This window comes from Hemiscyllium ocellatum, chromosome 21, assembly GCF_020745735.1.
Source record: "Hemiscyllium ocellatum isolate sHemOce1 chromosome 21, sHemOce1.pat.X.cur, whole genome shotgun sequence".
Taxonomy (NCBI): Eukaryota; Metazoa; Chordata; class Chondrichthyes; order Orectolobiformes; family Hemiscylliidae; genus Hemiscyllium; species Hemiscyllium ocellatum.
In genome coordinates this window covers 54,253,757-54,269,276 of record NC_083421.1, presented here as the reverse complement: position 1 = coordinate 54,269,276, position 15,520 = coordinate 54,253,757, and the positions used below count along the sequence as shown (strand labels likewise).

The 15,520-nt window shown below is 41.3% G+C and overlaps 1 protein-coding gene across 3 annotated transcripts in view; it reads right to left on the bottom strand.

The window, feature by feature from the left end:
• Positions 1-15,520, bottom strand: part of LOC132825890 (SH2 domain-containing protein 3C-like) — a 185,818-nt gene that overhangs the window by 77,020 nt on the left and 93,278 nt on the right. For all 3 annotated transcript variants that reach the window (XM_060841497.1, XM_060841498.1, XM_060841499.1), the window contains one exon: positions 6,245-6,284. In XM_060841497.1, coding sequence (XP_060697480.1) covers positions 6,245-6,284 — 40 coding nt within the window. The remainder of the gene's footprint in view (positions 1-6,244; positions 6,285-15,520) is intronic.

Below are 15,520 nucleotides of genomic sequence, written 5' to 3'. Positions count from 1 at the left end.
GTAAATGGAAACTGCCTCAACTGTCAGCAGCTCAAGTAAGAAATACTGAACACCTCCTCCATAACGCTGCTGAATATATTGGACGTAGAAGTTGCTAATCGTCACAGCTTTGCAGCCGTTGTTCTAACACAACAGTCTCTGCTTTTTAAATCTACTTCTCTTGCTTTGCAGGCATCAGGAACATTACTGTGCAGAGGGAAATTTTATAATTTTTTTCTAAATAACAACCAGTGTAAATCTTCCCTGAATGCATGAATTGAACAAAATCAAAACTTTTTGCCATATTTACAATTTGTGAATGCAAATGTCCAAAATCTGATGAATCAATCACATTGCCAATGACCCTCCCTCCTTTAACACTGCGCCCATCAACTCAGTCCTGGTTATTATCAGCTTGTTTACTGTTCAAAGCCAGAAGTTCACTTGTAAGGTGCAAACTTCAACAGCAAACTGTAAGCTGCAATAGGAGATGGGAGAGGGACAATGGCCCTGTCAAATGCTGCACACTTCATTAGTCCCATACTATACAGCTCATAAAGTTTATTGGGTCAGGGGTAAGAAAGCATGAAATAGACCCAGCTTCATCCAAGCAACAGGAACCCAGAACAAATATTTACACAGACCATTGATTGCCTCTCCACCTCGATTTCACACAGCAGGTCCAGCATCGAGACCGCAAGCAAGACCCCACTTATTGTTTCCGGAATTTTTATTTATAATCGTTATTTGTCCCTCTCCCTATTCCTGAAGGTGCTAACTCTTGCGGGGATAGGATTCCACAGGAACAGACTGCTCTCCAGTATTAAAGCAAGCAAATTATGTTTGATTTGCAAGATCTGTGCATCATCCACTTCATTCACTCCATCCTGCCCCACCTGTGATAGCCATCTCTTCAACTGTCTAAGCCCTAAACTATAGTGTCCCTCCATAAGGTTTTCTGTCTCCCATTTCTCTCTCCACAGTTAAGACACTTCCCAACCCTAACATTTCCTTTTGACCATTTCTCTTCATTCTGTTGCTCAATACCAACATTTTCTTCCAGTAATGCTCCTGTGAAGAACCTTGCGTTGTTTCGTTACTTTAATGGTGCTGTAGAGATACAGGGGGTTAAGTTGTACACAGCAACCGTTGACTGATCATTTGACTGGGCCATCACAGCAGTATCAAAACTCACCTGCCAATGTCCACCAACAGGTCACTACTAGTACTGCTTTTTATTTTCTTTACTTACTAGTTCAAATTGTGCTGCTTATAGCCACAATTCTCATAAAAATTGGGGTGATGTCTGCAGTATTGGAGCCCCCTATTTTAGTCCACCATGGTGCAGCTTTGAAATAGCCCTATATCATCTGGAAAGTACCAATTTAAATTCCTTGTCACAAATAAATTGTTCAACAAACCCTGAGGCAGAGATACTTTATTCTTTCTGTTAGATTTGTTTGTGTTTAGAAAATAAGTGTAAACTTGCTTGACTGGGATTTAGTGTGGACTAACTGCAATACTGGCAAATGTCTTTCAGATCACTACATTCTCTTAGTGTTGACAGCCAGAAAGCAACAGAGTGTGAACAATCACCACTGTGTGCCCAATACATTCAAATCCTTCATGTTTCTCTTGCTGGGAAACTCTTACAAAGGTCTATTTTCTCTTTCCTTTTATATTGCAATGGAAAGGATGGCAAAGGAAGGAAAATACCCAAATGGCTTAATTCTTGGAGTTAAGCACAAAAAAGCAAACTAGTCCCAATAGTTTCAAAATATTAAGCTCAGGGGTCTCTCTTTTTCAGAGTTTGCAATGACACAGAAAAGGTATCAGTCTGGTGCTTTTGCTCTGATGATTCAGGAGTCTCTTCAGCTGCTTATCTCCATTCAACTCCCAAATCAGTGAGTTCTGTTAGTCCGAAAGAACTGCAGATGCTGTAAATCAGAAACAAAAATAGGAATTGCTGGAAAAGCTCAGCAGGTCTGGCAGCATCCATGGAGAGAACTCAAGAGTTAACGTTTCAGGTCGAGTGACCCTTCCTTAGAACTGATGGTAGCTAGGAAAATGTCAGTTTTTAAACAGAAGATAGGGTGTGGGGAGGGGGTAAGAAGTAAACATTAGGTGGGAATAGAGCCCAAAGAGAAAGAGGAGCCGTTGGACAGACAATGGAGTAAATAATGATCTGGCTAGGAGGGTGAATAACTGCTAATGGGAACTGCTAGTGACCAACAAAGGGTGGTATGAAGTAGCAGGCTATGTGATAACAAGGCCTGGTTGTGAGGATTAAGGTAAGGACATGGGAGAGCTCAAGCCCTAAAGTTATTGAACTTGATATTATGTTCAGAAAGCTGCAGGGTCACCAAGCAGAAAAGGAGGTGCTGTTCTTCCAGCTTTGCTGGAACAGTGCAGCAAGCCTGAGAAAGAGATGTTGGCTAGGGAATAGGATGGCAGGCAACTGGAAACTCAGGGTCTTTTGTGCAAACAGAATGCAAGTGTTCTGCAAAGTGGTCATCCCAAACACTTCCTTCACTTCCCCAATGTAGAGGAGACCACACTGTGAGTAGTGAATGCAGTAGGCTAGATTATGTGACGTGCAGGTGAAGCACTGCTTCACCTGGAAGGTGTGTTTAGGCCCTTGAATACTGAGGAAGGAGGAACCAAACAAACATGTGTTACACCTTTGGTCCTGATGAAGGGCTTTTGCCCGAAACGTTGATTTTCCTGCTCCTCTGATGCTGCCTGACCTGCTGAGCTTTTCCAGCACCACTCTGATCTAGACTCTGATTTCCAGCATCTGCAGTCCTTGTTTTTACCTATGTGTTACACCTTCTGCAGATGCAATGGAAGGTACTGAGAATGGGTGTTGGCAGTGAAAGAAGAGTGGACCAGGAAGTCCCAGAGGGGAGGGGGATATGTGTCTGGTGGTGGCATCTCATTGGAAATGGCAGCTGATGATTTTCTGGAGTGAGTGCTGGTGGGATGGTAGCTAAGGGCAAAGGGGACCCTATCGTTGTTGCGGAAAGGAAGAGAGGGGTGAGGGCTGAAGTGCAGGAGATGGGTTGTTGTGTTTTACTGCAGTGCTCTAGCGAAGCTCAGTGCAAGATGAAAGAACAGCATCTCACATGGGGACCCTGCAGCCTTCCAGACTCAACATCAACATAGGGCTTGAGCTCTCCCATGTGCTCATCTCAACCCCAAAAACCAGGTCTTGTTATCAGAACTCCTGATGAAGGGCTTATGCCCAAAATGTTGACTCTCCTGCTCCTTGGATGCTGCCTGACCTGCTGTGCTTTTCCAGCACCACATTCTCAACTCTAACCTTCAGCATCTGCAGTCCTAACTTTTGCCTTGTTATCACATAGCCTGCTATTACACATCACCCATTGTTAGCCACTAACAGTCCCCATTAATAGCTATTCACCATCCTAGCCAGATCATTATCTTTGTCTGTCTAAAAGCTCTTCTCTCTCTCTGGGCTCTATGCCCACTTAAGATTTATTCCCCCCACCCTATCTTCTGCAAATAAACTGACATTTTCCTAGTTACCATCAGTTCTGAGGAAGGATCACTCAACCCGAAACATTAACTCTGATTTCTTTCCACAGATGCTGCCAGACCTGCTTAGTTTTTCCAGCAATTTTATTCTTGGTTCCATTAATCCTCTCCCTTCATCACAAACCTACTTGTCTCTGATCTATTTATACTATAGTCATCATGAATTCTCTAAACTTCTTTTCTTGTTTCTCCTCAGCTGCAAGCATAACATCATGAATATTCTTTTCTCTTCTTGCAAACTCATTGTTATTAAACATAAAACTCACTGAGCCTTATAGAAAACTTTGAAATTCCTCACCTCCATCCATCCATCCTCCTGGTACCAAAGATTTTTAGTCCAAGGTTGGAACTGTCTAATTACTCCTCCTTGATCTGTATGCCCTTCTGTCCTACTGTTTGCAAACTGGTGATGTCCTGACAATGGGGCATTGAGCTTTTCCCTAGATCTCTCAATGCAAAAACAAATTGTTGAAATATTAAAGGATTTAGCGAGCCCGCCTGTATCTGCAACTCAGTATGTCTGCTAAAACAAAATCATTAGCAAACTGAACAAGAGTTGCTTGAGCATGTCAATGAATATCTCATGTTCTACTCAAAAGTCGATATTTAAGTTAAAAAGATTCTTCAAAAAATTATGTCACATCATGAGATGCTAAACCTTCATAAAAATTCTAGTTTTCCTCAACTGGAGCTTCGTGTTTAATTCCAGCCTCAGAAAGGATACAGAGGAGATTTATAATAATGGAAGTGGGAAGACTTCAATTACATTGGATTGGCTGGGGTTGTTCTCCTTAGAACAGTAAAGACTGGGAGAAGATTTCATTGGCCATATTCCAAACTGTGAATGGTTTTGATAGAGTACACAAAGAGAAATAAACTTCCAAAGAAGACATAGATTTAAGGTGATTGGCAAAAAGAATCACAGGCGACACAAGAAAACATCTTGCTAGTTGTGACCTGGAAGTTCAATAAGAATGGGGACAGCAGATTCAACACCGACATTCAGAATGAAATTGAATAAATACTTGAAGGGAAAATGTGAGCCATGGAGAAGGATCCTGAAAGTGGGCTTAAATTGAATGGCTGGACTAAAGAGCTGGCACAGGCTTGATGGAGTGAATGGCCTCCTCCTGTGATGCAACATTTGAAGATTCTATGTTGAGATAAGCTGCAGAATTGACATCTCACCCATTTATTTAATTTGTTCAATATCTTACACACTCTGGTAATATTAAAATTATATTGTTGTTTGAGGCCTCAGTATCATTGACTAAACAGTGATACTGAGTTCTTAGCAGAAGTTTAGCATTTGACTGGCTGAAATGCACTCTGGTGTTCCTCATCTCCTATTGACTCTTCCTCATCCTTTCTTTCTGTGTTGGATGGCAGGTCACAAATCCATAAGCGATAAGCCCTGCACTAAATGAGATACTCCTCTGACCATAAACTATGTGTGAGGGACATTCCTGATGAAGAGCTAATGCTCAAAACATCAACTCTCCTGCTCCGTGGATATTGCCTGACCAGCTGTGCTCTTCCAGCTTTTTGATTCTGATCTCCAGCATCTGCAGTCCTCACTTTCTCCTACCATTTCCATGCTGCACATCTTTTTGACTCTATGACTCTATTAACTATAGTAAGTTAACCATACGAGAATTGCCTAGGGATTAAAGCTAATTACAGATATACAGTGTGAATATACATTTATCTTACTGTATGCACAATTCCTTAGACAATACACTACCTGGGAACAACAGCTTTAGGAGACTCTGGATATTACAAACCATACAATAAAAACCTGTATATATTCAGTGCTCAATAACACTAAATAATAACATCCATTCAGTCATCAGGATCACGACATGCAACCTCTCTCCCTGTTGATGCAGTGCATTCAAGCTGTGCTGTGCTGTTGGCATTATTCTGCAGTACACTCGAGCCATCTAAGATTATGGAATCAAATGCAATACACGCCACCTTCAAGGGAGCTGCTTGTAAGTGCTTTTTTAAAGTCGTAGGATGATTGGCAGCAGAAACCTTAGCTAACCTTCATCCACTGTGGGCGGCACGGTGGCACAGTGGTTAGCACTGCTGCCTCACAGCGCCTGTAGACCCGGGTTCAATTCCCAACTCAGGCGACTGACTGTGTGGAGTTTGCACGTTCTCCCCGTGTCTGCGTGGGTTTCCTCCGGGTGCTCCGGTTTCCTCCCACAGTCCAAAGATGTGCGGGTCAGGTGAATTGGCCAAGCTAAATTGCCCGTAGTGTTAGGTAAGGGGTAAATGTAGGGGTATGGGTGGGTTGCGCTTCGGCGGGTCGGTGTGGACTTGTTGGGCCGAAGGGCCTGTTTCCACACTGTAAGTCTAATCTAATCACTGATGCCAACTCTAGAGAGACGGTAACACAGCACAAATCAATCTCAGCAAACAGTACTGTAAGGGAACTCAATGCTTTCAGACTTGATCACTCAGCCCTACCAGGGGAAGTTGCCACACTGAAGTGGCATCTAATCTTCTGGTTGGAACAACTAATTGGTTAAAGCAGTCCCAGAATGGGCTGCTCCTCAGAGGGGAATGTTTACTCAGTAAGCCCAGGGAGATTGTTCTGAAATTTTTGCGGTAAATCGGTTCTGTGAGAAGTCAGTACATAAATAGGCTATCAGCTCCACTGAGCGTGGCACTCCTTCAAGAAACCACAAGTTATTCTCACCTTGACATATTCCGACTTGGAATCCATGTTCTGTAAGTTACTGTAGAGAGAAAGAAAAAGGAAAATTATTGAGGCACATGGCGATTAGACAGATGGTTACAATGCCATTGGCATTAGGAAGATGACTCAGTGAACTGGAGAACCATGTACTGTGCCCAGAGGGTGGAGAAGTTGCCAAACTCAAGAAGGGAAGTAGACAGAATATATAAGGAATCTGTCCAAGCCTCTGCACCATATGTTCAGGAGGCTGTTACAACCCTCTTGGGAAAATACATTGATTCTTCAGCCCCACTACTCCCAGGGGATGACTCAAAACTTTGAGTCAATCACTAAGTGCATAAAGTTTCCAATTTACCTGTGTTTTGAGATCAAATTAACAGAGAATACTGACCAAGTTCCTGTACAATCGATTCTACGATAATGCATGCTTCTCCAACACGAATTGGCTTTAATGCAATTGAAGAATTTAGAGTGTTATTTTTAGAACGTGAACATTTCTTATGTGTATTGGCTATTAGTTTAAATGGCGCAGCTATTGTGCTATTTTCTTATAATGCAAGATCACACGAGGGCTGAACTATCACATTATATTAGAATTCACTGTGCTTAACAAAAACCGCAGCTGGTTCTGATATAACACGATAGTTCCATTCTCATGCGATCTTGCCTTATAAGAAATTCACGCAACAGCTGCATCATTTCAACTAATGAGGTGGAATTGCATTATTTCAGCAGGCTACTAAGCTTACCTAGCCTGTGTTAGTGTTTATACTCCACATAAGGCTTTGTCTATTGCATCTTTGGTATCCCAGCCTGTCTTTCTGTTCCCTTTTCTCTCACATACCTGGTTTCCTGATATAAGCATCTAAGCAGGAGGCTGAAGCTTGTGAATAGATCATTCACCCACCCCTGTATTTGGGGAATCCACAAATGAAAGACAATTGTGGGAGGGGTGAAAATGAAAGGATAAATACTATCAGCATTTCTCCTTTCCTATCCACTCAAGAGAATCCAACATTTCTTTGCATAATCCTGAATTTGACCAGTTGCCACAACACTCCCTAAAATTATACAAAATACAAAGACTTAACTTTGTACTCCTGATTTCCCGTCTTGTTCTCACTAAAATCCAAGTAGGGCATTACACACCCCAAGTCCTCATTGTGCTGAATTCAAGGATCAGCATTGTCTCCTTCTCACAGTCCATGCTTTCCCCAACCTCACCAATCAGAGTACTCTTGACATCACTTAGCAATCCCTCCATCCTACATCCACAGGCTTTAAAACATGACAACACCCAACCATTCCTTCTGGACTGTCCTGTTTTTCACTCTTATTCTTTTCAATTTCCTATATGATATCCTATATAACATTCCTCCAATTTTCACCTGGCTTATTTGTCTCAAAACATTCATTCAGTTTAATTCGTGAACATTGACAAGGGCTGGGGATTGTTCTACACTTGGTTCTAAGGAGAATGAGATGATATACATCAACCTAGGAAACAATCAGCAATGAAACTTGCAATGAATCAAGAGAGAGAGGAGCATAAGTGCCTAACTCTTATTTTCCTTTTGTAAATCGACAGGGAGAGGAGGCCTTGTTAATCATAATTCACCTCAGCGTTACATCTGACTTCCAGCTATTCAAACTCTGTGATTCGCATTGATCTGGGAACGGAATCTGGATCTAATGTTTGGACAGAACTGTTTCCTCCTGAGCTTCCTGGCTTAATTAGTCATCTCATCTTTCAGTGTAGGAAATTCTGACCTTTAAAGGAAAATTGCTATTTTCATGGGGAATTTAAGAGGATGCTAATAGTATTTTAAAATGATACAGGCATTTGAGAAATAATATTTCTACCTGTTGCGAAAACTAAAATCGCAGGTCATAAATATAAGATAGATAGTAATAAATCTGACAGGGAATTTGGGAGGAACAATTTTACTTGATTTGAATACAGGACTGGGTGTCACAAGGAATAGTTGAATTGAATAGGGTTGATGCATTTATGGGAAAGCTAGAAATGTTCATGAGGGGGCAAGAAATGGAAGGATATGTTAATTGGGTAAAATAATAAGGAGTGGAAGGAGGCTCATGCTGAAGGTAACACTAGCGTAGACCAGTTGAACCAATGGCCTGGTTCAGTTCTGTATACTCAATGTTATTCTATATATTGTAAGCCTTGAGGTATTTATGACGATGGGCTCAGTGACACACATAGTAGTAAAAAGTGAGGTCTGCAGATGCTGGAGATCAGAGCTGAAAATGTGTTGCTGGTTAAAGCACAGCAGGTTAGGCAGCATCCAAGGAACAGGAAATTCGACGTTTCAGGCCAGAGCCTGATGAAGGGCTCTGGCCCGAAACGTCGAATTTCCTGTTCCTTGGATGCTGCCTAACCTGCTGTGCTTTAACCAGCAACACATTTTCAGTGACACATATACACCTACTTGATAGGTGAATGTGGATAATAATGCTGGCCCACAAATTTGGGGCATGAAACAGACAGAACCACACTGCAAACTCTCTCAGTTTCAAACTAATGAACATCAAAAGGAATATTTGCAACTAGTTCTTTGTGTGCATCATTATTGTAGCATCAAAGGTATTTCACAATCAGAATAAACAGTTCACTTGTGACTAAGTTTTTGTGCATGTAGTGTGTGTTGTGTTTATTCTGTGTGTGTTGAGTGAATGTGTTTACATGTGTTATGTATGTGTAGAGTAAGTGTGAATTGTATGTGTATGTGTTGTGAGTGTATGTTTATAAGTCTGTCTCTTCAATGATACCAGTACTGCCAAAAGTCTCTCAGAGGAAGAAATATTTAGCTTTAGCTGATCTGAAAACAAAGTACAGCTCCTTCTGACCCCAGTTCTATTTCCACACTCTCTGAGTAGTTGAACTATATAGACAAACAATACTCCCAGAATTGATCCCTGGGTCTGTGCAGAGTTTGCTAATTTCTGGTTTGTAAAAGTGCACAATCTGAGGGCACAAGGTTGCCCTCAGAATCCCAGAAGTAAGGAAGTACATTCCTGGTCATAGTCTGTTGGAATCTGCACAAGTCATCATGTAAAGACAGGATTAAGGCCAAAGGATGAAGGACTTGAGTATGATGCTCACATAGCCCTATTGCAGCAAGAATGAACTCTATGATCAGAGAAGAAATTTAGAGCAGGAAAATCTCACAGTAAACTATGGCACGCTTTCTTTTGTCCTTCCTAAAGACAGTGACACATTGGCAAAAATATGTGGAAAACATTTTTTGGACAGGTTGAAATTTCCAAGGAATTACATTTTCTATAGCATTCATGCCTCAGAGCTGTCATCTGTGAGTAACAAATGATTGCAACATGACGTAAAATGGTGATGCAGGGAAAACGTTTTATGCAGGCCAATCTGACAGCGAGTGCCTAATTCAGGTGGGTAGCTTTAGTAATTTTACTGTTTGCGACAATGTTAAAGTTTTGCTGTCGAGTATATGTTGCTTTCAGTTGGACATAGGAAGAATTGGCAAAGGCTGGATATCAATTTAATTGGTTCAATTTACAGATATTGATGGTTTATGATCAATTTATGGATATTGGCTTCCAAACGGTTTGAATAAATTAGCATGAGTCACCAGACAAAATGTGATTTATTGAAGAGACTGCGTAAAATTGGATAGATTATTTTAATAGTGCATAAGTGACATTCTGGTGTGTAGATTTATTGTGGTGTGTGCTGTACTCTAAAGATTTCATTTAACTTAGATTATTCATTTACTCCCCAAATACCCCAGTGATATTGTCCAGTTAGCGCTCAATTGACAGAAAGAGTTTCTCTCAAGAGAGATGTACAAGATCATTATGGAACATCTGTTTCTGCTACATTCAAAGTGACAAAGCATTTCAAACTCAGGAACTAGTGTTTTGGACATGTGCATCCTTTCAGACTGCCTCAGAAACGGATCCGGACAACTTCCAAGATTAACCCATTCAGCACTTGGCACAAATCAGATTTAGCTTTCAGATGAACTACTTTGTATGTTGACATTACCCAATGTGACCAACCTTTGAATACTGCTGGGGTCAGTTTATAAAATTCACCCTAGGAAGCACGTTTTCAACTGAACACAAAAGTGCCAAAGTTAACTCAGCAGGAAAAATTAATAACTCACTCTGACATTGCTAGACCATCTCACCAGACAGCTATGGGTTTACACACTCGTGCAGGTTTTAGAGACGACAGACTTCCTTCCTCAAAGGACACCAGATAGGTTTTTACAGTAATCCACTAGGTACATTGCAGCCACAGTATGACAAATCATTCAGGGTTTCCTCACTCTTAATCCATTACCCAGATGATCATGTGCAAAGCCTAGTGAGGGCAGATTAGGTTTGGTTGCAATACCTCTCACAATTGAAAAGCTCAACAAGAATCATTCTGGAAACTCACATGTCCCAAGTCCACGAGGATGGGCAGCATGTGTGTGAATCAGCACACTGCCCTCTCAGGGCAGGAAGAGAATGTAATAGGGGAAAAAACAAAACAACACAAAGATCCTTTTCCAACAGTGAGTGCTCTAGTGCAGTGAGCTGCATCAAGAAAAGAGTTAATGTTTCACAGTCTGTTTCCTTTCCCATTATGGGTAATGTTTTGATTTAAAGTGGGGGGGAATATGAAGAAGCAATTAAAAGCAATTACCAGGAGATAAAGTGGCTATTAACAAGACATTAACATGATATAAAACATAGTAGCTGTGCAACAATGAATGGTTGTGTAATGATGCTATTAATTAACTGCAGTTAGCTCATCTACTCTCAGTCATCTTTTATTTAATACATAACATGGAGTGTTATCTCCATGCTGCCCTCAAGGCACTAACTTGTGTCATGGCTTCAAAGGCTGTTGTTTGCTAACTTGCCCAAATATGGCTAGTCTTTGTTTGTGAACCTTGACAGTGAGTGTGGGCAATGATTGTGTGTGCTTAGATGTAAAACCATTCCTTCCCAACGTGAACACCCACCCATGTGCAGAAGGCTTTGAACTGGGATCACTAGATAATAATAGATCAGGAACACTGGATAATTCTTCCTTCCCCAACCCAAGAGCTTTGAGGCTATTTATGATGCCCAGTTTGGGATCAACTAAACAGAGAAGTTGAATCCTGATTAATATGGTGTTATCACCCAGTAAACTGGTGGAAGAACCCCACGGTTTTATAATACTGCTTCTCCACTGAATAGTCTACTCTACTGACGATGATTCTTACATCCTTTAATTATCAGATCATCAACTAGACTAACCAGCCCATACAGAACAAGGAAAGCAAATTAATTTTAAGCAATAAAATATTAATAGTAAGTTAAACAGATGAACTTAAGAGATTTTGAAAGCGGGATCCATTGATTGCCAGAATAGGAAGAGTGAGTGACTAGTTCTCCAGGGGAGGCAATTTGTTGAAAGATATTTAGACAAGTGTTGAGTGTACAGGAGTGCTGACTGTCAAGAATGCAGGCAGTTGTATAATCTGTTGTTATACAGGTGCTTCTCAAGTTACAGATCCATAAGCAGCTGTTCACGAAGCATCTGACAAGCAAGTGAACTGAACTGAGACTTTACACGGATTGTGAGTCTACACACTGCAATGTCCATTTAAAACCATCATCTCGTTGAAGGTATAATGCAGCTAAAAAATCCTGATTTTTACATAGCGGCAAGCGGCTTTCGCAACAGTGGGATGTCACCAAACATTCATTGTTGTAATGCAGGAAACATTGTCGTAAAGTAGGAGACATGGCAGCCAATTTGTACATAGCACACTCACAAACAAGATGATAATGATCAGATAATTTATTTTAACATAATGCTGACTGAGGGATAAATATTGGCCAGAACACCCAGAGTAACCTCCACCACTCTCCTTAAGGATAGCTTTTTAAATTCATTCGGGGGACCTGAACATTTATCACCTGTTCCTAGATATAAAGTCATCAAGTCATACAACAGGGAAACAGACCCTTCAGTCTAACTCATCCATGTCAACCAGGTTTCCCAAGCTAAACTAGTCCCATTTGCCATCATTTAGCCCTCTAAACCTTTCCTATTCATGTACTTGTCCAAATGTCTTTGAGGTATTGGCAGTGTACCTGCATCTACCACTTCCTCTGGCAGTTCATTCCATATACGCACCACCCTCTATGTGAAAAGGTTTCCCCTCAAGTCTCATTTAAAACTTTCCCCTCTCACCTTAAATTTATGCCCTTTAGTTTTGAATTCCCCTACCCTGGGAAGAAAAGACCTTTGCTATTCACCTTAATTATGCCCTCATGATTTTATAGACCTCTATAAGGTCACCCTTTAGCCTCTTACACACCGGGAAAAAGAAGTCGCAGCCTATCCAGCCTCTCCTTAAAGCTGCCTTCATGAACGACTGGGATCCATGAGATCCCAGTCCATGTTAGGAAGGAATGCTGTTAGGAAGGAAATCCCATGATTCTGACTCAACAACAGTGAAGGAATAGTGCCTGGGGACCTTTTACATCTCACCAAGAAGGCAAATAGGATTTCAGTTTAACTTTCAAAAGACAGGTCAGCCAATAGCGCAGAGGAAAGCTCCCTCAGTACAATATTGGAATGTTAACCTAGAATTCATGTCTAAAGTCTCTGGTGTTGAATTTGAACCTTAACCTTATGACTCAGAGGTGAGTGCATTACAAACTGAGTCACAGCTGGAAGCAGTATGGAGAATAACAATATAAGCTTCTCAAAGCCAAACACAAGCTTGGGAATTAAAACACAATTTTGAGAGAAGTTACATGACAGAGCCACTATTCCTTTCCTTCAGATATTTTCGCCTTATCCACTGAAGGTGCTGGAGAGGGGTCATGGTTCAGAGAAAGCCATGTGATAGGTTGGACAATTGGTATCAGTTGGCAATATAGGGGATAACCGCCAGGTTTCATCCTTTTACTCATCAAAACACGTAAACACAAAATGTGCAACTGCATCCAGAGCAGGAATCCTGCTTCATTCGTTTCCTAAGTAACCCAGGGGCGTTTCCCTCCAGCTGCTGAGGTGGCTCAGAGCAGCCAGCTCAGCCCAGAAGGGATACGGAATGCTGAGACCCTGCTGTGCTGTATGTCTGCAAACTACACACAACTGGGTGAGTGCATTAAACAATGTAACCACATTCTGCAAATTAGTGCAGGTTAAATGTGAAAACCTATAGCACAGAATCCCCTGCTGCTCATTTGAGATATTTCTTCAGAGGAGGTTATCATATGTGTAAGCCAATCTGCCTGGAGCTGATGTAGTGCTCACTCCCTCTCCTCTTGTTGACACTGGATTAGTTCCACCATCAATCACCCAACGATATGTGTTTCCTCTGCACTGGTCTCCATGACAACAGATTACTACAATCAAACCTAAATAACCTCCCATTTACTTATTTTGTTCATTTCTTTGTTGTTTTTTCACCCAACTCTCCTTTTTCCTATTCAGGAGGGAGACAGTTCCTGCATTGAGGTCTTAAATCAGACCGTAGAGCATTGCTGTGTCAGTCTCTCATGAACAGGAGTCACCATGGTCGAGAGTTTCTTCTGTCCTAGTGTTGAGGGGCTCTGGGCAGGTATGGTGGGGGAGGTAAGGCGTGCAGCTGAGGGGGTTGGCAAGATGCTCTAAGTTCACCACTGTGGTTAAACTGCAACCTACTGTCTTGTCCTGCTGCATGGTGCCTGGGATATAATTGCACCTCTTTTCTCTTAATGTACACAATTCTTAAGTGTGTAAAAAGTACAAAGACAGTGGACACATTTCTTCATAAAATGGTGAACAACCTTGCAGAAAAGAAGATGAGCGTTCAAATTCACCTGAGCCTATTGTCTAACTCTCAATGCAGTAACTAACCGTACTTTAAAATGAAGATGGCTCAATGGATAGTGCAAAGCCATATGGTTGTTGGTTCAGGCACTACTGTATAGGGACTCAAACATATAACCCAGATTGACACTACAGTCCAGCACTGAGGAACTGTTGCAGATGCTGTCTTTCTGATGAGACATTAAACTAAGGTATTATCTCCCCTTTCAGCTGGATGTAATACATTCTCATGATACAGTTCAAAAAACAAGCAATGTCCACTTGCTATCTATATCAATCCTGCAATCATCATTTCTCACAGATTATCTGATGATTATCACATTGCTTTTTATGGGATCTTGATGTGCACTAATTGGCTGTTGAGTTTCCAACATTGGTACGTTACCTTTCAAAAATATGTAATCAGATTGAGTTTGGTAATTTTGAGATTGGCACTATATCCACAAACATCTATTTCTTCCACCACTGACGCTCAGTAGCAGCAATATGTTCTATCTATAAGATGTACTGCAGAAATTGTCCAACATCCTTAGACTGCATCTTCCAAAACACAACTACTTTCATCTAGAAAGACAAGAACAACAGATACATGGGAGCAGCAGCATCTGCAAGTTCCCCTCCAAGCCACTCACCATCCTAAATTGGAAATATATTGCTGTTCCTTCACTGCCATTGGGTTGAAATTATGGAATCCTAGTGTGGATCAACCTATAGCATGTGGATCACAGCAGTTCAACAGATAGCTCACCACCACCTTCTCAAAGGCAATGAGGGACAGACAATAAATGCTGGCCAAACAGCAATACCCACATCCTACAAAAGAATACATTAAAAATCTGATTATAATTCTCTATGTCATCCTATAAAGTCCACAGAGTAAAGCTAGTCTGATTAAGGAAAGTACCCACTTGCTGTCAGACAGGATGTGAGAAATGGAAAAATGTCACATGAGTGCCTTTTAAAAATACGGTCTGAGTAGAAGAAACTTTAGATTGGGTTTAATGGCAAAATATTATTACTAATGTGTGAAGTGAAGGCAGAATTTTCTCAGCCATCTGGAGACTGTTTTGGAGGTGATGGGAATAAGGATATGATAAATTTCCCAGAAACAGGCTCACAATGGCAGCAGTCACCAATAAAGCAGTGGTGGGTAACAGATTAAGGTGCTTCAAAAGGGAAATTAGCTCTGATTTAGTTTTGCCAACATGCAGTGAGAGGAGGTTGTTGGTCCAGCCCCCCCACAGCACTTCCACAGGTCTCACAGACAGTGTTGCCTTATATCTATTGCACTATACTTTAAAACTAAGGTGAGTAGTATAAAGACGGAAGGTTGTTGGTTCATGTACTGCTAATTATGGACTAAAACAGGTAACCCATGCTGAGACCACATTCCACTGCTGTACTGCATGCTG